The 26363-nt window shown below is 47.3% G+C and overlaps 1 protein-coding gene across 1 annotated transcript in view; it reads left to right on the top strand.

The window, feature by feature from the left end:
* Positions 1-15059, top strand: part of LOC147600333 (transient receptor potential cation channel subfamily M member 8-like) — a 33146-nt gene extending 18087 nt beyond the window's left edge. Inside the window, exon 9 of the mRNA XM_086751222.1 lies at positions 14955-15059. Within this exon, the coding sequence (XP_086607348.1) occupies positions 14955-15059 (105 nt within the window). The remainder of the gene's footprint in view (positions 1-14954) is intronic.
* Positions 15060-26363: the final 11304 nt, after the last annotated feature.

Here is a 26363-nt window from a genome sequence, read left to right as displayed (position 1 = left end):
GCCTCCTCTTCTCCAGGCTGAACAGCCCCAACTCTCTCAGCCTGTCCTCATAAGAGAGGTGCTCCAGCCCTTTTATCATCTTTGTGGCCCTCCTCTGGACCTTCTCCAACTGGTCCATGTCCTTCTCGTGCTGGGGGCTCCAGAACTGGACACAGTACTCCAGGGGGGGTCTCACCAGGGCAGAGTAGAAGGGGAGAATCACCTCCCTCGACCTGCTGGCGATGCTCCTCTTGATGCAGCCCAGGATGCAGTTGGCCTTCTGGGCCGCAAGGGTGCATTGCCTGCTCATGTTGAGCTTCTCATCCACCAGCACACCCAAGTCCTTCTCCTCAGGGCTGCTCTCAATCCATTCCCCGCCCAGCCTGTATTTGTGCCTGGGATTGCCATGACCCAGGTGCAGGACCTTCACTTGGCCTGGCTGAACTTGATGAGGTTGGCACGGGCCCACCTCTCCAGCCTGTCAAGGTCCCTCTGGATGGCATCCCTCCCTTCCAGCGTGTCAACGGCACCACACAGCTTGGTGTCGTCGGCGAACTTGCTGAGGGTGTGCTCTATCCCACTGTCCATGTCGCCAACAAAGATGTTGAACAGGGCCGGGCCCAGCACGGACCCCTGAGGGATGCCACTCATGACCGGTCTCCACATGGACATTGAGCTGTTGACCACCACTCTCTGAGTGCAGCCATCCAGCCAACTCCTTATCCACCGAGTGGTCCGTCCATCAAACCCATGTCTCTCTAGTTTAGAGAGAAGGATGTCGTGCGGGACAGTGTCAAAAGCTTTGCACAAGTCCAGGTAGATGATGTCAGTTGCTCGTCCCTTGTCCACCGATGCCGTCACCCCGTCATAGAAGGCCACCAAATTGGTCAGGCACGATCTGCCCTTGGTGAAGCCATGTTGGCTGTCACCAACCACCTCCTTGCTCTCCATGTGCCTTAGCATGGTTTCCAGGAGAATCTGCTCCATGACCCTGCCAGGCACAAAGGTGAGGCTGACCGGCCTGTAGTTCCCCTGGTCCTCCTTATTCCCCTTTTTAAAAATTTGGGTTATGTTCCCTCTCTTCCAGTCATCGGGGACCTCACCACGACTTCTCAAATACGATAGCCAGTGGCTTGGCAACTTCATCCGCCAGTTCCCTCAGGACCCGCGGATGGATCTCATCAGGTCCCATGGACTTGTGCACCTTTAAATTCCTCAGATAATCCCGAACCTGCTCTTCAAGTACAATGGGCAGTTCTTCATTCTCGCAGTCCCTGCTTGCACCTTCTACAGCTTGGGTGGTGGGACAGGAACTCTTGTCAGTGAAGACTGAGGCAAAAAAGTCATTGAGTACCTCAGCCTTCTCCATGTCCTGGTTAACCAGGACACCAGTTCCCTTTCGGAGGGGGCCTACATTTTCCCTGGACTTTCTTTTCTCCCCTACGTACCTATAAAAGCTCTTCTTGTTGCATTTTATATCCCTGGCCAGATTCAGTTCTGCCAGGGCTTTGGCCTTCCTTACCTTATCCCTGGCCGCTCGCGCAGCCTCTTTGTAGTCCTCCCAAGCTACCTGTCCCCACTTCCACCCTCTATAGGCTTCCTTTTTCACTTTCAGTTGGTCCAGGAGCTCCTTGCTCATCCATGCCGGCCTCCTGGCCTTTTTGCCCGACTTGTTTTTCATCGGGATGCACCTCTGCTGAGCTTGGAGGAGGTGCTCCTTGAATATAGACCAACTTTCCTGGGCCCCTCTTCCCTCCAGGGCCGCCTCCCATGGCACTTGGCCCATCAGGTCCCTGAAGAGGCCAAAGTCCGCCTTCCTGAAGTGTAGGGCAGAGAGCTTGCCATGTAGTTTCCTTGCTGCCCCGTGGATCTTGAACTCCACCATGTCGTGGTCGCTGCAGCCAAGGCTGTCCTTTAGTTTCACATCCCCCACCAGCCCCTCCCTGTTGGTGAGCACAAGGTCAAGCATGCTCCTCTATCGCCTGCAGGAGGAAGTTGTCGTCCACACATTCCAGGAACCTCCTGGACTGCCTGTGCCCTGCCTTGTTGCCTCTCCAACAGATATCAGGGTGGTTGAAGTCCCCCATGAGGATCAGGGCCTGTAACCGTGAGGCTGCTCCTATCTGCCTATAGAGCACTTCATCTGCTCTGTCCTCCTGGCCAGGCGGCCTGTAACAGACCCCCACCGTAACATCCCCTGTCCATCCCCATCCTCTAATCTTGACCCATAAGCTCTCTGTCAGCTCCTCCTCCATCCCCAGGCGGAGCTCCACACACTCCAGCAGGTTGCTGGAGTGTGTGGAGTGACACCCCCTCCTTGTCTCCCCTTCCTGTCTTTTCTAAAAAGCCTATACCCTTCCATGTTGATGCTCCAGTTGTATGTGTCATCCCACCACGTCTCCGTGATGCCAATGAGGTCGTAGCCCTGCTCGTGTGCAAGCATCTCCAGCTCTTCCTGTTTATTCCCCATGCTGCGTGCATTGGTATAGAGACACTTCAGCTGGGCCCCTGACAAAGCCGACTTGCTGGCTGGAGCGACAGGGGTGCTATTGGACCGCAGTTTAGGTTTGTTTGCACTTATCTGTGATCCTTCCTCAGCTTCTGGACCCTCGGTGCTGGCACTGGCACCATGCTGACAGCAGTGGGCTGAACTGTACTCCCCCTCCCCCAGCAACACTAATTTAAAGCCCTCCGGATGAGCCTGGCAAGTCTTTGTCCAAGCACTCTCTTCCCCCTCTCGGTTAGGTGCACGCCATCCGCCCCTCGCAGCCCGGGCTTCTCAAAGCATGCCCCGTGATCTAGATACCCAAAGCCCTGGCTGTAGCACCACTCCCTGAGCCACGAGTTGACCTGCCAGATACGTCTGGCCCTTTCAGCTCCCTGCCCTTCGACTGGGAGGATTGATGAGAATACCACCTGCGCCCCAGAGCCTTTGACTGTTGAACCCAGAGCCCTGAAATCCCTTTTGATGTTTCTCAGGCTGCTGCCGGCTGTGTTGCTGGCCCCCACATGAAACACCAGCAGTGGATAATAGTCTGTGGGCTGTATGAGGCTAGGTATTCTCTCAGTGATGTCCCTGATACAAGCCCCCAGGAGACAGCATACCTCCCGAGAGACCGCATTGGGGCGGCAGATGGGTGCCTCCGTACCTGTCAGGAGGGAGTCACCCACTACTACCACTCGTCTCTTTTTCTTGGTAGCGCTAGTTATTACACGAGCCAGGCGCGCTACCTCGCACGGCTCCCGTGCCTCCCCCGAGGTGCTGGGTCTTACTTCTTCAGCCTGCAGAGCGGCAAAGCGGTTCTGCAGGGGCACCTCGGGGTTCTGGGGAAGCTGCTTCTTCTTCCTCCTGCGCCTTGCCCTTGCAGCTTTCCATTCAGTGGCATCTTCTGCCTGCTTGCTTACGTTCTGTGTCACTGCGGGGGGGGTTGATTGGTTCACTGGGTGCTGCGGTTCCGGTGCAGACTGTGCCTGGAACCAAGTATCCAGCTCCCTCTCCGCCTCCCTGATGTCCCGCAGCCTCCTGACCGCCTCCTGCAGCTCAGCCACCTGCCCCAGGAGCTCCTCCACCTGGGCACACCTTCTGCAGCCAGGGCTGCCGCCTGCCCCTGCCCCGGGAGCGGGGTCCGGGCAGTGCCTGCAGCCCGAGGTCTGCACCGCAGCCTCCCCCCTCGCTGCTCCGTCTGCACGGAGGCACCGACCGCCGCAGGGGGAGCCGGTGCAGGCCTCCCGGCCGGAGCTGCAGCCTTTGCTCTCAGGCGGGTGTTGGCCATGTCGCCCTGAGAGGCGTGAATCACCCAGTGCCCCGGGGCAGCGCCCTCGCTGACGCGCCCTTCCTGCGCGAACTGCCGTGCCGTGCCGTGCCGTGCCGTGCCGTGCCGTGCCGTGCCACACCCATCCGTTCGCCGCGCTCCGGCTCGCTGGCGCTCCCTAGGTTCTGCTTTATGTGGGGAGAGGGGCCGGATCGCCGGTGCCCCCTGGCTCCGCCCACGGCTCGTCAGCCGCTCTCGCGCGAGCTGCGGGCTCCTGGCGCCCCGCTCCGCGCCCCTCCTGAGCTTCCCTGCCTCGGGAATGCCCTGGCTGCGCTGCGCTGCGCTGTGTCGTGCTGCTGCGAATCGTACCGACTCCGAAGCTGTTGCCTCGGCGACTGAGCCGAGTCCTTGGTCTCATTCACAACAACTGGTATCATCTGGGTGTTTATCAACATTCTTCACACACGAAATCCAATACATACCAGCTACTGCGAGGAAAAGTTAACTCCATCCCTGCCAAAGCCAGGGCACACTCTAACTTACAGCATCAATACGAGGTGTAGGGAGGCAGGCGTTGGTCTCTTTTCCCAGATAACTTGTGATGGGACAAAAGGAGATGGCCTCAAGTTGTGGCAGGAGACGTTTAGGTTGGATATTAGGAAACACTTTTTTTACCAAAAGAGTGATCAGGCACTGGAACAGGCTGCCCAGGGCAGTGGTGGATTCACCATCCCTTGGACGTATTCAAAGAATGTGTAGATGTGGCACTGCAGGACTTGGTTTAGTGGGCAAGGTGGTGTTGCGTTGACGTTTGGACTCTATGATCTTGGAGGTCTTTTCCAACTTTAAGATTCTATGATTCTATGATCATTCTGAAATATTTTAGTTCAATGATAAGTTATATAATATAGTTCTTAACACGTCTTATTCTGTATGATCCTATACGGGATAATGTAGAAACAAATGGAAAGCTTAAACCATGTAGGAAGTTCCTGGAATGTCCTATGCCTGTTGAAGAGGGGTTGAATTTCACAAAGCACTCGTGTTAATCTAGTCTCAAAAGATTCCAGAAAGACTTTTCGTTTTTTTTGGTTTATATTTCCTTTTTTTCTTAACCAACTCTGATTGCTGGGAGCATACAGTAAGATGCATTAATATCATGGTTATTAGAGCTGTGTCACCGGTGGGAAGTGGGGCTGCAAATGCTCTGGAGGCAGAGAAGGGAATTGTTAGGCTCTGAATGCAAGCATTAACCCAACCTTTTTGCATCTTAGTCTTGTTTGTTTTTTTCCTCACATACATATCCCAGGCTCAAAAAAAACAGGACAATAAAATTCTGGATTGGGAAACTATCATAAAGGAAAACTACCTTTTCAAAATCAATACCGAAGCAAATGATTCATCAGAAGAATAGGTCTGCCCTTCTTTGTCTTCGCTCTCTTAACCTTCTGTGGAATATTTTTAGTAAAGTCAAGTTTTCAGCAGCTCTAAATGTTTACAAACTAAGGAGTAGATAAATAAACTCAGCATAAATATGCCTTTTCTTTTTATTTTTTAAGTAAAATGATGGCATTTTTGTCAGCTGCTGCAGACTGTCTTCAGAAGTAGTTGATTGGGCTGGTAAAATGCTAATGGCAATATTGTGAGGGTTATAATGACGTATTATGCTTGTGGTAGCTGGACAGATGTATTAAACACACTTGTTCCAAATATCTGTCACAGTATTTCTCAAATTATTTAACCTTTCTGTACTTTAATCTTTCTATTATACCACCAGAGGAGAGAATGTTGTCTTCCTTTAATGTTCTGAGGTCTCATTGTGGAAAGCAGTGCTGTATATTTAGTGTTCGACCTGGAATATCAAGCATTCCCATGGCACCAATCTAGACATGAGTAGGAAAGACCTCTGGAGAGGGGAAGATGCTATTTGGAATGATGGTATTTGATGCTTGGTGACTTGGACTACTCTTCTTTGACTGCCAGATCCTGACACTTTATCTTTGGGATCCGTCTCAATGTTTTCAGAGTGATAGTATATCGGAAAAGAGAAATATAAAGAAAACTAGAAAACAGCAACAGTAACCTGCTGTGTCTGATGGCATAATTTTGTAGCTAGCTTCCAGCAGCTTGAATATTTCCATAAATCAAATGAAGGAAAGAGCTGGTAAGAACAGATAGGAAAATCCAGACTCTTCCATTGCTGTCCACAAGCAAGTGTTTAGGTTAAGACTACCCAGAGGTGCTCAGCATTGTATTAAGAAGCCAAACAAATAAAAAGAAATAACTTTTATACTGGAAGCAGAAGAGTCTTGACAAGGAAAATGGAATAGTGCAGCGCTAATGGTAATTCATACGTTAGTTAATATACTTGTAATAAAACCAATGCCAAACCACCTGCAGCCCTGCCTTCTTGGAAGGATGAAAAACTGGTGTTCCCAAGCAGGGGTGTCTGCAGATGATCTGTTTGGTAACTGACCTCTGGCTACATGCAAAGAGGGCAGTTTTCTGACAACATCAGCCTCTGCAGTTGCCTTAACTCCTCTTTTTGGCAAAAGATAAGGACTAGATCTCTTAGCTCCAGACTTCTGCAAAGCAGTTCTACACAGATTTGTCAGGAGGGGAGGGGGTTAGCCAAGGCTTCTCTAATACCCAGGCTTAGCCTTCTCTCTGTCCTATTTCTGTTTTCAGGATGGTGCATCAATTTAGACAACTGGATGCCAAGGTATTTGTTTCAGACTTCTCTGGGGTATGTGCCCCTGGTAAAGCAGGTAGTGGTGCACAAGAAAAATGAGCGTCACTGAGAGTCATGTGCAGTCTTTGTTACTGTTGCAAGAAGTCCATTTTAATTGGGCTTTTTTAACATACTCCTTTGCTCCTTTGATTCCATATGTAGCTTCATGTTGTGCTGGAAAATGAAGTAGAAAGATGCTTGCTTAGCATTGAAGAAGTGCTTCTCATTATGCCTCATTTTGTGGAATAGAAATAAAAATAACTTCCATCTTATAAAACTGCAATATTGTGCTGCATAACAGACCCATGAAACACCGATGGGAAGAAGAGGCATGACATGCTTCGAGTGTACCCTTCTCAAATATGTGTTCTGTCAAGTTTAGCTTCTAGTGCTGAAGGCATGAGGTAATTAACCTTTTTTTTTTTTGTTAGTTTAACCTCTATTTATAAAATGAAATGGCAGTTCAGCTATATTGTGGCAAGCCTTCAGATAGCACAGGCAACACATACTAGGTAAACAAAGGATGCTCCATACATAGTGCAGGGTAGGAAGACCTTTAGTTATTATTAAAATAACCAATTGTCATCTGATTCACAGAAACGTCTGGTGTTGAAGCAATATAAAGCTACCACTCTACTAGAGAGCATGCCATTATCAGAATTGTCATACAAGAATACTTTTTATGACTGTGATACTGGAAAGACCTTCATAATGGGTATTTTTTTGAGGGCTTGATTAAATTATGTATTTTTCTTCTGAAGTGGGGAGTTGCTTTAATGTGAAGAACACAGGCTTCATAAGAGTCCAAGGGTGAAAAAAACCCACATACACTTCAAAATGCTTCTAAATTCCTTAACAGCAATCGAAAGATTACAAAATGATAGCTTGCTTTCAAGAGTGAAATGGAAATGATGAGCAACTATGTGTCCAGTGATGCTCCTCTTGAAACTGAAATAGGATAACTTTAATTCTCTAATGAAAAGTAATAACCAAATTGTAGCTGGTATGCTGTGAGGGAATACCTTACAGCAAGCTGGTTTGTCTATTCGTGCCTTCAGCTTTAATGACAGAAATATGCTGAAGCCAGTGCTTAGGAGAAGTGCCTTAGAGAGCCAGGCACTCCAGGGATATCTCACTGGCTCTTACTTGAGATGATGTCATAAAAACAAGGATGTAACTGAGTCCTAGGCATAAGCCTTGATCATGGGGTAAACTTTTCTTTAAACATGATACAGATGTCTGTCCCGAGGAATAATGGACTTCAGTTACAGCATAGGGAGGGTTTGAAGGCAGCTTCCCGCATCAGAATGAATGCTCCACAAAACTCCACTGATTTGCCATCTCTGATTTGAAGGAGCACAATGAGACGGGATATAGATGGGAGCTTGTAGCTGCTTGTGAACTAGGTAAAATACATATGCATTAGGGCTCACTGTAAAAATTGCATTGATGAAAACTGTGATTGGGAGTGTCCTTTCAAGCACTGTTGCATTTGGTGTAATATTTGGAGAGGCAATTACTTGTTACTCATATTACTTCTTAGCATTGCTTTCCTGTGAGAAGCAATGTTAACACCGCTTTATTTCCCACCACAATGTGACTACTGAATATAAAAAGCAGTCAGTTACTGCTTTTGAAGTGTTGGCTGGTGTCCACATGGTAGCCAGGAGTTCAGATAACAGGTTTTATGCCTGTTGTTGTTGATGTTGTACAGTATTTTCTGGGGTATGTATGTTCTAGGGTATTTTAAGGTACTTACTACTGCTTGCTTGCTTTTTTCTCTTCCCTTCCCTGCGATCATCTCTTGGAATGAGTTAGACTGACTTTATATACACAAAGCTGCTTGGTTTTTGGTTTTTTTTTTTTTTTATTCTTAAACTCTCTGATTTGAAAGAGATTTCCAGCAAAATCAAACGAATGCAGCTGAAATCCAAGAGCAGCTATCTGAGCAGGGTAAGCCCTCTTTAAACCCATCCTCTGACTTGAATAAGTTTTCAGCATCTGTGATGTTACATCAGTATGTCTTTGGAAGAAGAGTTAGTATTAATTATTGATGTTGTCTAATATTGGAAATTAAATCAGAGCTAAAAAATTCTCATCCTCATTTGTTTTTTCTGAAAAATATGATTTTCTATCTGGTGTTTCTAAGAATTTTTGACAGGGTTTAAAATATTTTATTTTGCTCCCTTGCCTTTGAAAAACTGTGAATAACCCAAAGTTATTTTAGCTGTCTTTGTGCTGGAGGTCCTCTGGAAAATGAGGAGCTGCTGTGCTGGATCCTTTACAGTTGGTTCATTTTTATGCCGAAGAACATTAAAAACAAATAGAAAAGAGAGAATTGTGGGTAGGAATAAAGTTTATTTTCCCATTGTCAAAGCAGGGCATTATGGCAGATCACTATGGCCTTCCCGTGTCCCCTGTGATAAACTGCAGAGTGAAGAGTTGACCCCAAGTTTCCAGAGCTGCAGTTTAGTGTCTGGTCGTGAGCCTAGTGTCCTTTTTCACCAAGTTCTCTGGAAGATCTAGTTTGGAGCCACAGGTACCCATGGGATGTGAAAGTCAGGCAGAATACTGAGGGATGTGGAGAACTCGTCTTCTTTAAAGACAGCCGGTTAAGACATGTAGCTGTTGACAAGGATAATCTGGAACAGACTGAATAACCTGAACATTAGAGCCTGGCTCCTTCTCCCATAAAGGATTTTTCTGTAAGATAGCTTATACCTGCGCCAAACGTTCCTGAATCACCTCCCTCACCATTTGTCATAGTTTAGCCCCGATTGGGACCAGACTACCCAGTCTCTCTCTCACTCTCCCCACTCTCCAAGAGAATAGGGGGAGATGATATAAGAAAAATGGCTCGAGGTTTGAGAAAAGGACTGGGAGAAATCCTTGAAGTTACCGTTACCAGCAAAACAGACTCGAGTTGGGGAAAAATACTCATTTATTTCTACAACTAGCAGGAGAATGAGACAGAGAACAAGATAACCTCCCCCTCCCTCCCCTCCCTCTTCCCGGGCTTAACATTATCTCTACTACCTTCCCCCCCCCGAGCGGCACAGGGGGGAAGAGGGAATGGGGGTTGCGGTCAGTTCATCATGCGTTGTTTTATGCTGCTGCTTCATAGTCAGGGGAAGAATGCCTCACATTCCTCCCCTGCTCCAGCATGAGGTCCCACCCACAGGCCACAGTCCTTCGTGAAACTGCTCCGGCGTGGGTCATCTCTTCCACGGGGTGCAGTCCCTCCAGAACAGCTGCCCCAGCGGGGCCTCCACAGGCCACAGCCTCCTTCAGGCCTCCACCTGCCCTGGCGTGGAGTCCTCCCGGGCTGCAGGGGGATCTCTGCTCCTCTGTGGACCTCCATGGGGTGCAGGGGGACAACCTGCTCCACCATGGTCATCACCACGGGCTGCAGGGAAATGTTGGCCAGGAGTCGCGTTACTCCTCCCACTCCTTCTTCACTGACCTTGGTGTCTGCAGCCGTTCCTCACAACAGGCTGGCAGACGCCTCTCAGGATCCTTTTTACATCTTATTCACTTCTCATCTCCTCTCCACTTCTTGCACCCAGGCCAGGCCGATTTGGGCCCAGTCAGCTGCTCAGCAGGAGGCCAGAGGGTGAGGCCTGCAAGGCCCACAAGGCTCATGCCTCCCCCTCTCTGCCCCCGCTCAGCTTCTTCACATCTTCTCTTCTCCCTTTTTTTTTTCCTGTTTCCCCCTTCTTAAATACCTTATCACAGGGCATTATGAGGGAACATTCTTCTACCAATTGGCTTGGCCTTGGCCAGCAGCAGGTCTGCCCTAAGCCTGGCCGAGTCCACTGAACAAAGGGGAGCGACTTCTAGCAGTTTCCTACAGAAGCTACCACCTTAGCCCCCCCCCCCCCACTAAACAAAACCAGAACACTATTTTTCAGGGATAACTTTGTATTCACTTGACCTGAAGTTCCGTTTAGTTATGAATGACTTGCAACCACCTAATAAAATCTACAAGGTTTGCCAGTTACTGGGTGTTTTCTTGGATGCACTAAACTCCAGGTCACATAGAGAATAGGCTGTAGAATTATGGAATTCTGGAGGTCATCTTTGATGGATGGACCACTTGATGGATAAGGAGTTGGCTGGATGGCCGCACTCAGAGAGTGGTGGTCAACAGCTCAATGTCCATGTGGAGACCGGTCACGAATGGCGTCCCTCAGGGGTCCGTGCTGGGCCCGGCCCTGTTCAGCATCTTTGTCGGCGACATGGACAGTGGGGTAGAGTGCACCCTCAGCAAGTTTGCCGATGACACCAAGCTGTGTGGTGCCATCGACATGCTGGAAGGGAGGGATGCCATCCAGAGGGACCTTGACAGGCTGGAGAGGTGGGCCCGTGCCAACCTCATGAAGTTCAGCCAGGCCAAGTGCAAGGTCCTGCACCTGGGTCATGGCAGTCCCAGGCACAAATCCATGCTGGGTGGGGAATGGATTGAGAGCAGCCCTGAGGAGAAGGACTTGGGTGTGCTGGTGGACGAGAAGCTCAACATGAGCCAGCAATGCGCCCTTGCGACCCAGAAGGCCAACCGCATCCTGGGTTGCAGCAAGAGAAGCGTGGCCAGCAGGTCGAGGGAGGTGATTCTCCCCCTCTACTCTGCCCTGGTGAGACCCCACCTGGAGTACTGTGTCCAGTTCTGGAGCCCCCAACACAAGAAGGACATGGACCAGTTGGAGAAGGTCCAGAGGAGGGCCACAAAGATGATAAAAGGGCTGGAGCACCTTTCCTATGAAGAAAGGCTGAGAGAGTTGGGGCTGTTCAGCCTGGAGAAGAGGAGGCTCTGGGGAGACCTGATAGCAGTCTTCCAGTACCTCAAGGGGGCCTACAAGGGAGAGGCTGTTCAGTAGGGCCTGTTGCGATAGGACAAGGGGTAGTGGTTTTAAAATAGAGGGAGGTAGATTTAGATGGGATATTAGGAAAATTTTTTTTACACTGAGGGTGGTAGAACACTGGAACAGGTTGCCCGGAGAGGTGGTGGAAGCCCCATCTCTGGAAGCGTTCAAGGCCAGGCTGGATGAGGCTCTGAGCAACCTGATCTAGTTGGGGATGTCCCTGCTCCTTGCAGGGGCGTTGGACTAGATGACCTTTGAAGGTCCCTTCCAACTCTAACCATTCTATGATTCTATGATCTTGTCTGTCCATGCTCAAAACTGCGCCGTCTCAGATCAAAGGTAGCTGCAGTTTGACTGAAAAATATGTTGCAATTCAGTAAGACCAAATGCGAACTTTACAGTTACCTGGGAATCTCTGGCTACGCAGTCGTAAAATGGGGGGAAATCTGATAAGACAGCAGCTCTGCAGAAAAGTGTCTGAAATTTAATATTAAATACCTGGTGTTTTGTTTGTGAGATGTATGAACTAATCCTCCTGCTGCTGATAGTGCAATGAATCCTCTCTTGGGCAGAGCATCCAGTGTTAGCGCTAGGCTTCAAGGAAGACAATGGAGTGGCTGGAGAGTGTTTGGAACAGTGACAAGAGGAACTGCAAATCTTAACATCATCATCTGTAGAAAGGAGTGAATGAATTATAGTTAACTAGCCTGGGAAAGAAGATACCTGTTTATGATGGAGTTTGTGGAAACAATCTGTCATTATACATAATCAGTGTCTCAAAAATGGTGTCCCTTTCCAGTTTATGCCTGATAAACTATCTAGATGGCATCTCGATTGTGATCAAACTGTTTAGCGTGCGAGCTGTCCTGGCTCTGAAGCCGAGCCTTGGCAGTCCACCATAGTAACATTGTGGTGTGAACAGAGAGGTTAGTGTCTCACAGGAAGCAGATGTGTGCATTGTGCACTCTCATCTGAAAGGGAACACTTGTATCTGCACTGACCATCTCTGGTATGAGATGCTGGATTGGCTGTTCCAGGTACTTTGCTTGCAGGTGTTTCTTTTGCTTTGACTTCCTGCTAAGACACCGTGTTCTCAATGGGTGCTGCAAAGAGTTCCTTGATCCCAAGTGTTGCACAATACATCCAATTTTCTGAGCTGATGTCACGAGGATGAAAGTAAAACGATGAGGTGGGCTAGGAGCTCTACTCTAAAGTACTTCCTTTTGCTTACACAGGTATTGATTCATCAGAAATAATTTCTCTGAGCTGGCATTAACCACCAAGCGAACGGCAACTGATCCACCAGAGTGTCAATGTCTCAGCAAGAGTTACTAGGATTTTTGTGGGATTGTTTTTGGTAAAACAGCCCTTTCTGCTTGTTGCAAGATGATGGTAAAACATTAAGATGACTGTTTATCTCCTGGCAGGACTCCCATGTTACACAAGCTCTCCTTTTTCCTCATCTCCCCTGATGTTCAATGGCAGCAATTAGTCATAAGCTGCTGTTAAAAAGCACTCCTAATTCCAAGAGTGCTACTGCTGCCTAAATCACTTTGCTTTTCAATTTCACTCAAAGGGGCCTGTTCATGGGTTTCCTTTAGCCACTAATTGCTTATCTCAATGAATCAATCTCCCTGCCCTTTCCTTTGTGTAGTTACCAGATCTAGCTTTGCTTGCATGGTCTGTCTGTCTGACCTGCTGAGGTCCATAATGCTGGTGTGCCACAATACAGCGTGTTTCAGCATCATCCTCCTGGAGGAAAGATAGCCTTTGGTCCAACCGTGCACCCACATCTCAGACTCTACATGAACGCTATGGACTTCTTCCCACTCTGCCTGGAACTGTGCAGCAGTGCAGAAGCTCAACTATTACAACTCCTGATGGGAGAGACTTAGTTCATCTAGCAAGTGTTTCCAAAGGCCTTGTGTGCGATCCTTCCTTTTTTTCTTTAGTGATAATTTGTATACTGGGAGCACTGCAATTCATCTGACATCTGTTTGCAGATGTTTGCATTTTGAAATGGAGACTTGTTGGCCAGCTTTATATATTGTAATACTTGCTGCGGTCAGATTGCTCTTTTTGCTTTCTGAATGGCATGGTGCAAAACAGCAGCTGTGTTTTGTGGGGTATCACTAGGTGCATGACCAACTGAAGGGAAACCGCTACAAGTGGCATTTATTTACCTGGCAAAGCCATCTTTATCCCTAGTGTCTAGGAACGATCTCCCAAGATGTTTGATTTGGAAGGTGTAGGTATTTTCCTTTTGCCTGGCAATGGCTTTCATGGTCTATACACTTTACCATGACTTGCAGTTTGTCTGAGGACTGTCAGGCAGAATATATGGGTGTTTACATGGGTACCACATGAGGTCTGCAGGTAATTAGTTAGGAACGTGGAGATGGAATTTTGGCAGAAGCAGAGCATTCCCCAGGTGAGTTGTCTTGACCAGTGGAAATAAAGCCATGGTAGAAACCAAAGCCTGTGTGCAGGCCTGCCTCTGTGGACAACGACATGCTCCAGTCCATGGCTGCTGTGAAAACATGTCGGTCCAAGATGGTGAAGACAAGACAGTTTTGTATGTTTTGGTGTTTGCTTCAGTACAGGGATATTGCTTCAGTACAGTTTCTACTTCTGGGATGTAGCTGATTGAGGTGCAGCTTCCTGACTGAGGGGGCTAGCACCTGTATGCATCCTTCACTGAAGCTGCTGCTCTGCTTGTCTTTGTAGCTGAAAATCAAATAGTTTTACAGGGAAAAGTGTGATGAGACATTATCAGAAAGGTTATTGCTCTCTTGTTGCTGCTTTATGTTACTTAATGCCATGCATTACAGGATCCCGGGGGATGCAGCACTATCAATAGCAGCGTTGCTTGTTTACATGTGGAAATATCCGTGCGTTGCTGTTAAAAAGTTTATAAAGGACTCAGGCTTTCATTGACTCCAGTTAGCTTGCATCATAAATTATTGAGATAAGTTTCCCTTCTAGAATTTCTTTTTTTCTGGCGTTGTTTGTATGCCTTGAATGTGAAAAATATGCACGTAGTTCATTCCTTTCACATATAAAGCCTGCAGTGTACTTGCCAGCAGTTCTAGTGATCTGTCCTCTTGTAAAATGCTGAAGGTAATTTTGAACCATGTTCTGAAAAATCAAAACCCTGGAGTCTGTCCATGCCCGCTGCTGCAGCCTTTTGCCGCCATCCTGCACCCCATGCACGCTCCCTTCCCTTGGGAGCGTGACCCCATGGGCTCCTCTCCAGGCTCATTCCACCTGGGGATGCTGATGGACCCCTGACCCAGATAGGCTTTGGCAGCAGGGTGGCACCGCAGCTCCCCAGGAGCGCCCAGCCTTCTGCTCCCTCCAAAGCCCAGCACCAGCTGACTGTTGGCTGGGTGTTGTGGGTGTCCCGGCAGGGGACCAGGGACCTGGGACCACCCAGCCAAGAAGGGAGAATCTGTAGACTCTCTACAGAAGATTGGGTGGCTCCTGGCCTCTCCCTGCCCTCTAAGATGACAGCTCCAGCCCTGGGGCCTTTCCCATCCCCTTCACCTGCTCCCAGCCTATCCCTCCGCTTGGCCTTCTGCAAATAAACAGTCCTGCTTCTTCATCTTATCTGTGTGTCTTTTCTTTGTGGAGGTGAAACAGCTGAAAACTTGGGCCCTGAAGCGCATAGGTCCTGGTCCTGCCTTTCTTTTGCCTCGTGTGCTCTGTGTGGAGATGAAGAGCAACGTCAGTTCATGATGGAAATGTCTTCCAGTATGGTCAGTCCCTGTTCTGAAGGTCTCATTACCTTCACAGATGCCAGAGGATCTTTTTCCTTCTGGCCTGGGTCTCGGTGCTGCAGAGGAGAAACCTGGCAATGGATTTAGGAGAATGGCCTTCTCTACACAGGGGTGGATGGGTTGGGATGCTGAGTAAGAGGATGGTGCCCTTGGAGAAGGAAGTTCGGAAGCTTTATTCCCACTATTCCCTGCATATTTCCTAGGTGTTCATTGCTGAGAATAACTGCTGTTTCATCTCCTGCTCACCTCTCTGCCACCACCTTGAATAGCAGCTGGAGCTGTGGAGAGCATTCATTGCCTGGGAGCCCAGCTAGGCTACTGGATCCTGGCAAGTTCCTTATCTCCTACCTTGCTTCTGCAGGGTCTGGTGGAGGGCAGGGCAGTCTCACCGAAGGGTGACCAAGGACAATTCTCAAAAGACAGGGCCTCCCCGTGAGCAGTGGCCACCTCAGTCCATCTCCTATAAAGGCAAAAGAAGAAGGCAGAACAGGAGACCACCCTGGCTTAACAGTGAGTTTTGGATGTGCTTAAAAGCAAAAAAAAAAAAAAAGAAGCATACTGTCAAAACTGTTACTAAACATGGCAGGGAAGCTGGTGACTAATAATGCTGACAAGGCAGGTGTTCTCAATACCTTCTTTGCCTATGTCTTTACTTGTGTACCTGGACCCCAGATCACCAGATCAAGTAGCTATGATAACGCATGTGTCGACCTAGCAGGAGTGGAGGAAGGGCTGGTCAGCGGGCTCTTGCAAGGGTTCAAACAACATAAATTGGATGGAATCCACCCCAGGGCATTGAGAGGTGGCTGAGATGGTGGCAAGGCTGATATCTATAATATTTGAAAAGTTGTGGAAATCAGGGAATGTCCCTGTTGATTTGAAGAGGGCAAATGTCCTACCATCTAGAAGAAGGGCCCAAAAGAGGATCCAGGAAACTACAGTCCTCTTAGTCCTACTCCAGTCCCTAGGAAAGTAATGAAAGAAGTCCTCCTGGAAATGATTACAAACCAAATGAAGCAACTGACTGGGAAAAGCCAGCATGGATTTACCAAGGGCAAACCATGCCAGGCTCGCTGAATCACCTTCTACAACAAAATAATGTCTGTTGTCATGGGGAGAGCAGTGGATGTTGTTTACCTGGACTTCATCAAGGTGTTTGATAGTGTTTCCCATAGCTTTCTCCTGGAAAAACTGACAAGAACAAGATCGGATGGGTCGTCTGCAGGATGGGTAGGAAATCAGAGGAAAAAGAGATCACTCTCAATGGTTTTCACTCAGGCTGGCAGCCTGTCAGAATTGTGATCCCCAGGAACTGATACTGAGTCCCATGCCATTCAACATCATGGACGATGGAATTGAAAGCACCCTCACCAAGTCTGCTGATGCCACCAGACTGGGTGGTGAGGTGGACATGTCAGAAGGGATAGACCTGGGCAGGCTGGAAGAGTGGGCTAGTAAGAACAGCATGAAGCTGAACAAAGACAAGTGCAAAGTCTGGCACCTTGGACACAATAATCAAAGAGCCTAGTACAGACTGGGATCTGTGTGGCTGGGGAGCAGCCTTGCTGAAAGGGACCTGGGAGTTCTGGTGGACAACCACTTGCATATGAGTCTGCAGTGTGCTGCTGCAGCAAGAAGGGCCAATAGGATCCTGGGTTGCAGCCGCAGAGACATTGCTAGCTGAGACAGATGTGTGATTGTCCCACTCCACTCACCGCTTGTCAGACAGCAGCTGGAGTGCTGCATCCAGTCCTGATCCTCACAACTCAAGAATCCCAGCCCCTGCATAAGCCGCAGTCAGAAATCAAACGAAATGAGACCAGAAATAGGGGACCTTTCTAGTTTGTCCTGGACATTACTGCAAAATGGCTGAAGGTGCAGCTGCTCCTTCTTCCTCTGCCAGTATTTGGGGTTTGCCAACACTGGGTCTGAGCCAGGTTGTGCTCCATTGTCCAAAGGCTGTTCAGAGCAAGTATGAAAAATGTGCACAGTGGAGAGTCCTGGATATTGCTTGAAAGAGCATCCTGTGGGAAGAGAGGTCTGGTCTCTTGCTGAGAACGGGCTGGTTTTGCTCTCATGACTGGAGGCAGGAGCTCAGAGCTGTGAAGACAGCAGCCAGCTTGTGTTTGTGGTGGGCCTGGGGCTTTAAATCTGAACCTGAGTCTGGATACACACTTGGAGAAGTAAGGCTCAAATGCCTGTTCTGAAAGGGTTTAAGTGTGTGTTTGTTTTCCCCAAGAAAACTACTAATTTGGGTAAATCCCTTTGGAGGAAAGGGAGTTGGTGGCTAGCCTAGTTCCTGGGACATGGTCAGTTCAGTACAGCAATGAGAACTGTGAATTAAAAGGTCTTTCCCCACACGCTTATGCGTTATCTTACCTATTTAGGCGTTTTTAATCCATGACAATATGCATTTGCCTGGCTTTTGCTGCCGTGTCCCAGGAGGTGACGGATGTATCCTGCTTTTTACTTCCTTTACACACTAATCTAAGCTGGGGATGCATAAATTTAGTGTCATGATGTTCTAGCGCCCTTTCTGAGCGTCTTGGAGAGAATGAGGTAGGCATTTTTGGCAGTTGTTACCGGATGCTGTTTGCTCTTCTCTGGAGACATGGGAGGGTTTGTCTGGTTTGAGGATGACGTTGCGGATATGCGAGGGGATACGACCTGTACACAAGTTGGCCTTTAGGTTCTGTCCCGCAAAACCTCCCAGCAGTGCTCCTTTCACGTGTGGATGGCTGGTGAAGACTGGGCAGTGCTGGAAATTGAGGCAGCTGATACTGAGCTTGCATAGGTACCTACACATCAAGCACGATGATGTTCCTTCAGATATCCTTCAGGACATACCTGTCCTGCTGGGTCTGCCCTGACCTCACGGATGCCTTCCCCATCTCGTGGTACAAACTGCTTTCCTGTGGAAATGTCCTGCCTCTGTCCCCAGGGTCGAGGGCCCTGGCACAGGACGGAGAACTGCAGGGACGGGAGGATGCATTGTGGCCCGCTCTGATATCTGAGGCTCCACGTGGGGCGGGTGATGCCTGAGGCTGTGCTGCTTGTTCAGGAGGGGTGCAGATGCTGCTGGAGCCTGCCATAGGGAGCTCAGCAGGAAAGCAGTGCCTGGGTGTTGTAAATAAGCCAGGCTGTATTTCCTCACAAAGGAGGTGGTTTACATGTTTTTGCCCCTGGTTGTCTCCTGCTTTTCCATTATTAATTTGATGTAAAACATTGATATGATACTGTCTCAAGGCAACTTTGTGTCAGAGTTATTTTCCTGCATCCTCAGTATAAGTGGATAGTAGTTCTTGCTTTATGTCATTCCTATTGTTTTTCTTTTGTGTAGGACGTTGATGTATTTCCAATAACAACATTGTAAATCTAAGAAACATTTAAATCTAATAATCTCCCTGTTAATTTATGAGTTTTCTACTATCAGGAAACATTTCTTGTGAAAAGGAATTTGAACTGAGATCATATAAAATGCCTTTTTTTTTTTTTTAAGAGTATTTGCTTAAAAGATGTAAATTTGTTCTTCATGGTAAATAGCTGAAAAACACTGTGTTTTATCTGCAGTGTGGGCTTGGTCTGGGAGACACTAAAATGACAGACAGTTAAAAATATTGGCTCAAGCAAGGATGTATGAGTAAGTGAAGATTGAAAGCATTCTGCTTGCCTGGGCTGGTGGCTGACCTGCAGGTATTGTGAGAAAGGATTTATGTAATTTGGAGATTAATCATGGACTGTAATTAAACCTTAATTGCAATAAATTTGCTCTCTGTGAAATGTCAGACTCATAAATACAGGATTGTTTCATCAGGAGCAAAAATGCAGGATGAGGTTGTAACCTTGTGGCTGCATCGCCTGCAGCAGAACTGCTCGAGGTGAAGCGTTCCTTGGTATGTACAGGAAATCTTTACCCCTTTTTGAGTGCACTTGGTTGCTAAAAGAAGGCTGATTTGTAATAATTTATTCACAAACGAATTTTTTTCTTTCCTTTTCTGCTCTCAAAATAGTGAGCAAATAAGCATTACTCAGAGGTTCTGTTTGGATATTAGAAATGGGTTTTTGTTGTGTGACTGGTATCAGTCTAGAATTTGAGCTACGAAGTATTCAGGATGTTTGTGCAGTGTTTTGTACTTGGCTTGTGTCCATGTGCTGACGAGGTCCTAGCGCCTATGTTGGAGTGTAACTGTAAAACTTAATCTCTGTAAATTCTTGCTAATGAACTTAGATTGGGAACACTTGATAGGTGACTCCCACAAACGTCTTCTTCAGGGAAACCTGAGCACACTAAATGTTCCTGCCTTGCTGGAGCTGCACTTGTGTAGATTTAGTTGCTTTGGGTAACTTTTGCTCAAGACCTGTGACAGTGTATTTCCCTTAAGGCCTTGTAGAATCTACTTTTTTAAGAAAAAAACCCCAAAAGTTTGGTACCACGTGGCATGGAACATCCCTTTGGGCAGCTGTCCTGGCTGTGCCCCTTCCCCATCTCTTGCCCACCCCCAACCCACTTCCTGGGGAGCAGCTTGAGAAGCAGAGAAGTCCTTGATGGCTGTGTAAGCACCACTCAGTGGTAGCTGGAACATCCATGTGTTCCCAACACTCTTTTCGTTGCTGATCTTAACCAATTGCTCTAAAGAATACTAACTCTGTCCCAGTCAGACCCAGTAGAGCAAGTTATGATTTGGAACAGCAAGCTGCATGTTTAAATAAACTTGACAAAATAATTATCTACCTAGGATGCAAGTGATGAAGCAGAGAATTCCCTTGGAAATGGTTGCTCAGTTTGGCTGGAAGCAGAGTTGAAGAAGCTGGTGAGTGATGCTTGAAGGTGCTGGCAGATGCTTGCAGATAAACTTTAGTGAGTTTATTGTAAAATCAAACCAAGGTGTTCAAAGGTTTCCTCAAAGCATAAGTGGACGGAGAAGTGTCACAGTAACCCTGTGAACCAGGTAGGATCAGTTAGCTTTTGCAGACTGGGTGCATAGGCTGTGTTGCATGATAGGGAACCCAGATTCAGCTCCTGTTCCCATGGTGCTGCCACAGGAGGTTTCAAGATTTGCATACATCCACCTACAAGGGGGTAGAACTACCAGAATTTACAACAGTGCTGCAAAGTCCCTGTCTCAGAAGAGACTGAGCAAAGTGCCTACTGACTGTGATCAGCCAGGATCTGCTCTGGGTCCCCAGGTGGGCCGTAGGGTACAGGTGTTTATCAGGAGCAGTCCTAGGGGCTGTGAACCTGCTCTGTGCCCCCTCTGCTGCAGGACACCAGACTGTGTCTAATTTGGATGGCTCTTGCTTGCCGGAATACTGGCAGATTTAGGGCAGACTGGTAGCATGGAGGGCTGCAGCAGGTGCACCATGGCTTTCCTGCTCAGGCCTTTTCTGCTGTGGTTCAACCCTGGAGCTGATTTGCTCTATAAATCTACAATGAGAGACATGTAAGAGGTTCAGCAGCTCCTCTTTGTATTGTTGCTGCCTTCTGTGCAGGTGTAGGTAATCGCTACTAGTTGGTTGGACTCTAGAATATCTTGTCTTGCCTCAGGAAATGGTGTGGACAGTGTCCTGAGGAGTCTGGGTTTGGAGTGTGTCAGAGAGGAGAGGCCTTATCCTAGCTTTGGGCTTTAATTCTGTCGGGTGTTAAATGTGAGCTTAGGCAGCCTGGCTTGAATAATAAGAGTGGGCTGACAGTACCTGTTCTAAGAGCAGTGTGCTTGGAATTGGAGTTGATTCACCTGCGTGACTCTCAGCAATTCATAGGGAAAAGTGTCAGCAGATGTGCAAGACAAATCCCTTTTTGGCTGTTTCATCTAAGCCTTTGTCAGATGCCCAAGCACAGCCCTTGAATGAATGAATAAATCTAATTTCTCCAAGTAATTAAACGAGTTACTTAAAAAAAAAATACACCACTCTGCTGTATCCTTTCAACAGGGAGGACATGGGTGCTCCTGCTCTCTGGGAGAGCAGGGTCTGTGGTATTCTCAGTCCTGGGAGAAAGGGGTGCTGAGGAGAAGGCTTGGTGGTGGGATCTGGCGTAGGTCAGATAGGAGCTACCAAGCTGTTCCTGGTGTTTTTGTTGGCTCTTAACTGTGCTTGTGCCGAGCGGTTGCCTGGAGGCATCTGTGTACGTGGAGGAGGGAGGGATGGGTACCTGATTTTTGTGTTTGAGGGCTTCCCCTCAAGAGGAGGGTTTGCAGGAGGCCTCCATCCTGGGCTCCCCAATGGACTGGCATGCTGCGGTGCTCTGTCCTTGTGCATTTTTCTCCAGTCTTCCTTCTACTTTTTGCACTTACTTGTTCTCTATGGGCTCAGGTAAACAACTTCTGCAGCCAGTGCCTCTACTTCTTAGGGTCATTACAAGTGAGATGTCTCTAGGAGTATCTCTAAAGAGCACCAGCATCCCTGGGTTTGTCAGTAAGTTTTTTTTAAAAAAAACAGAAAAATGTGGCTGGGCACCATGTGTTGAAGCAGGACCAGAAAGCATTTCTTGGGTTTCTCTTTGCTTCCAACCTCAGGCACCAGAGTGGTCCCTTTCAGCATCTGAAAATCTCTGTGGTTTTATGTGTACCCTGAGACTTTTGCATCCCTTGCTAAATGCCAGGCTGCTGTTTTGCAGGGCATGAGACAAAACAGTGCCTGCAATTGACTGTTTGGCTCTTGGTTTTGCTCCTCATTACTGAAGTAATTATCTGAAATATATGCTGATTTAAAGCTCACTGCCAATGACTTTTTATCTAGTGCTTAAAACCTTGTGTAACTGCTCACAGACTCTTAAAAAACCAGATTAAAGTGACAGCTTTAGTATTTAAAAATCCTTGAAGTTTGTTCGGACTTCTGATTTTTCTGGTTATGGATCTTAACACCTCTGGGAAATTACAAAAAAGATTCTAAACCCTTTTATTGAGCAAAAGAATGTAACTTGAAAAAATAAATTTTTAGTAAAAATTCATGACTCATGTTCCTCTGAATCCAGACCTTCTCATGACTTGCTACCAGAAACAACCCTTTGTGTGTTGAATTACACAGATGCTGAAGTTGGAATAGCATTAAAAGGAGATGCTGGTAATGTGCCTGAATGCCAGAAAGGCTGAGCCCACTTCAGCAGTGCAAAGCCACTTACAATAAATGACAGCATGAAGCTCCCAGGGGACAGAGTGTGACACTGGTCACTGCACTTAGCAGAAGTGGGAGGTGAATGTTTTGCCTGGTTTTGCCTAGGATTTTGAGTTTTACCAGGGTTTGGTTTGACTGGTGGTTTCAGGTAATTTTCACTAAGAATGCAGAAGAGTGTAACAGCAGAACAGAGAATGTGCCCTAGGGATAGGGAGAAAACCTTGGAAATGGTCAGTACGGTCAGCAAAACTTGAAAAAAAGAAATAAATTTAAAAAGAGATGTAGCTCTGGCTTTTCAAGTAACAACCTCTGGGTCTGGAGGTGATGTTTGCATTGCGCCAGCAATGAAGTTGTGCCAGCAGCCCATAAGAGCTATTACTGCTGACCTGGCAGGCATGGGAAATATAAATATTGAAAGTTTCAAAGGCTCAAAGCAATGAAGTGAGGCCTCTGAGATTCTGCTGCAGCCTGTGATGTTTGGGAAGAGTCATCCACTGTGTGTTACTGAGGCTTTGTTTGCTGTAATGTGTGCTTTTTCTTGCTTCACTCTCAGAGTCCACTTCCAGCAGCAACAGCAGAAGCTGTTTAGGTTGTGTTCGTTAGATGAGGATGTACGATGCGTCTCAGAAACGCAGTGCAAAAGGCCTTAGGCACTACCTCTGTGTGCTTACTAACATGTTTGCTTTAATCTTGTAAAATTACTGTTGAGAGCTCAGTTCCAACGATTTTCAGTCTTGACATAGAACAACGCCATGAATTCTCCCAGAGCATCAGCAACCCTTACAGAGTATGAAACTGCCATGGTATAAACTCCAGACTTACAAAATGTATCTGGTTTAATTTTTAATACTGTGGATGTGGGAAGCTGGAGTGTCACTATATTCACTTGCCTTCACTTTACTCTCCTTCCAGCCACCAAATCTTCAAGCGCTTTCCAGCAGAACGCTCAATGCAGGACTGAAAAATGCAGAGGGTACCATCTTATTAGAGAGCATTAGACCAGCTAGAGAAATGGGAGGAAAAAAATATTCTCCATCCCAAGCAGTCAAGGGCTGGAGAACGTTCAGCAGCCCACAGGCAGTGTCTACACTGGCTGTACAATGGTCTGCTAGTTTCTTGAGGGACATGCAGACGAGACCTGAAGGGAATCAAAGCTGAGTCTCTGTTGGTGAGTATGAGCTATGGGTCAGGTTACCAAGCCTCCGTTATTCTGAGCAAAATGTAGAAGCCCTTCTCCTACCTCTGACAGCTGATGTCAATACAAGAGTTAGTCTTCTGATGTGTGAAAAGAACTTTTAGGGAGCCTTTTCATTTTGCCAATGCAATGCTGTGAGAGCTAGGGGAAAAAAATAACAAACACAAAAAAAACCCCCGTTATTTTGCATTTAATCGAGTTTTCTTTTATCTGAAGGGACATCATTAACTTTCATCTGTCATCTAAATGTTCAGGAAACAAGGGCTCAGGAATAGCTCCTCAGTGCATGGGATGCTGTTTAGACTATTTTCAGAGTACAGACATGTGATGATGCTGGATGATTTACTTTTTAAATGAAAACACATCTTGTAATTATCCAAATGTCACTCACAAAGAGAAATTATTTTTCTTCCAGTTGCCTGGGAACAGAGCTGAGAAGATTGCTAGGAGTGAAAGTGGTCTGAAAACAGTAATTTAACAGAAGTTCTTTGATTTGCTCTTTTCTTAAATAGCACGTATCTGTTTGCTATGTGGATTAAATTGGATACAACCCCCTCCTTCTGTCCCAAGATGCATGGCATCTGGAACTTGCTGGTAGTAGTCCTTCAGTTCCTTAAATTAAAAGGGTCTCCATCTCACCTCCTCTCAAGTTTCAGGAGGTTTTGTATTCTTGGGGATTTAACTATAACATTTCTGCTTTCTAAAAAGATGTATATGTATGTGCCTATATGCTTTTTCTGTCTGCTCTGCAAGCTCTCTCTAAAAGTCTTCACAAACTTCTTCAGTCTGGTTAATTGGGGAAAAAAAAAACAACATTACCCTGTTCAGAGACGTTGTGAGCTCTGTTGCTGCCACTGCAATTGGAAGCCTTTGTAAAGCTGGAAGTCTTTGTAAAGACTGTGGCTTCTCCCCAGTGCTACGTGGTGTCTGGGTTGTCTTCCCATGAAAGTCCATGTAATTCCTGGGGATGTGGAAGGCAGCAGCAGTTGGGCAGCAGGCAACATGTCAGAAATGCTTATGGTCTCACTTTTTGCACCTTCTCCGCTTTGTTTTGCCCTGTTTTCCGTTTGAGGCAAAGGCTTCACCTTTTGTTGCTTTTCCATGTGCCACAGCACCACTCACCAATATGGCTTGTAGCACCTAGGAACTCGTGGCAGGGTCCTTATCAGCATGTGGCCAGAGCTGGTCTTTAGAGGAAGGGAAGGATGCTTTGCTCTTTCAAGAGCACATCGTCCTTGGTCTGTGTGGCCGTGACTGTTGTTTCCTTAGCATAGGTGAAACAACAGCTTTCTGTTCTGAATTTTCCAATAACTGAAGAGTCTCTTGGGTTTGATTGCAAAGTATTGAATTTCAGGTGGAATCCCAGTCGCTCTTCACAAATTTAGTGGTGTTTCCTAACCTGATGCTTCAGTTACAGTCTCCAGTCCAAAGAATGCAGTCAAAACCTCAGAACTCCTCAGAAACCCACAACTCAGGACACTTCAAGTCAGAAAATGTAGAATTGGTTCCACTGCTTAAATCTACTGAAAGCAGAGGCTTCCCAAGAATGCTTTTTTTCCAACCCACTGCCCCAAAAAGAATTAAACCATCCTTCTCTTGTTGGTTGCCCCTGACCATTAGCACTAAGCAGGTGCTACCTGTGGAGATCCGTAACCTGTGAGAGGGGACAACTTTGCACCCTGCTCAGATTTACCTTTCCTCCCGCCAGCGTGTGCCCAAGCCTGTTCTCTCCACAGACCTTCCATTCTTCCCATCCCTTCTTCCTTCCCTTCTTCCCATCCTGCCCACCTCCAGTTTCTGCCTCTTGCTCAGCTCCTGCCTCTGGGTTGAGCACCCTTAACCCAAACGCGATGCTGACACGGACAGTGGATGGAACCAATTTTGCTGTAGCATGAATCTACTGGAGTATAATGTATCTGTGGAGAGACAGCAGAAATATTTACCAAGTTCATTACAGACTTAATGAGCCAGGATTCAGAGAGGTGGAATAGCAAACATTTCCATTCTCTGGATGCTGCAAAGCAAAGCAGAGGAACTTTCATTTCATTAAACAACTTTATTTTCAAGCCCCACTCAGCATTACTGCAATCCTACTGGCATCATTTCCTAGTAGCTACTCTAAGAGGAAAATCTTTAAACCCTGTTCAGAAGTTAAAAGTTACTACTGGACTGGCTACAACGCTGTGGCTCGGCAGTTAGGAAGCAGTTTTACATATTCAGATTCTGGTGGAATATCAACCGGTCCCCACCTGCAAGAGGCAAATGGTTCATTTTCTAAAGATGAAGTTGAAGGCTCAATGTTATCCAAACTACTGCAGCAAGTGGGTGGTGAAGCGTGTTGGAAAACAATAAGGACCCTGGGGCTCTGAATGCCAAGTTTTTCCATTCAAGTGATTTGAGTTGTCTTAATTCTTGTGTTTCATTACTGCAGCAGCAGCACAATTGACTGCAGAGAAACCACGGTAGAAGCAGGTCAAAGTGTAACAGAAGGTTTTCTCCTTCACCTGAGGCAGCATGGTCTTGACTCTGGTCGCAGAAAAGTTGGGCATAGGACAACAGACTCTGTTCTTGAGAATCTCCAGCTCAGTTTAAGTCTTCTGTATTGTGGTGCTCTGGCAGGGCTGTGGCCACAGGACACGGGGCCTCCCTGTGACATGAACAGCAGTTAAGGAGAACTGGGAAGCAGTAGGTCAGACCTTACTACAGATGAGTGTCTCCAAGAGCTGGGAGAGAGAGTCTTCAGCCGCAGTCAAAAAGGAGAATGGATGTACAGAAAAGGCTCTGGCTTTTGACTGGGCAAAGTTTCAATTGGCGTTTTTGATCACATTTCCAATGCTGAAATCAGAGTTGGCTGGTAAAAAAATGCCCACCCCTCTTTGGAATATGCACCCACATCCACCTTTCTGAGAGCAGCGCTTGGGCGGGACGGCACGCATGTGGTGTGGCACCAGCCAG

Source organism: Chlamydotis macqueenii, chromosome 6 (genome assembly GCF_036417535.1).
Source record: "Chlamydotis macqueenii isolate bChlMac1 chromosome 6, bChlMac1.mat, whole genome shotgun sequence".
Lineage (NCBI taxonomy): Eukaryota > Metazoa > Chordata > Aves > Otidiformes > Otididae > Chlamydotis > Chlamydotis macqueenii.
Note: the sequence above shows the minus strand (reverse complement) of the source record. Positions and strands in the feature narration are given on the sequence as shown.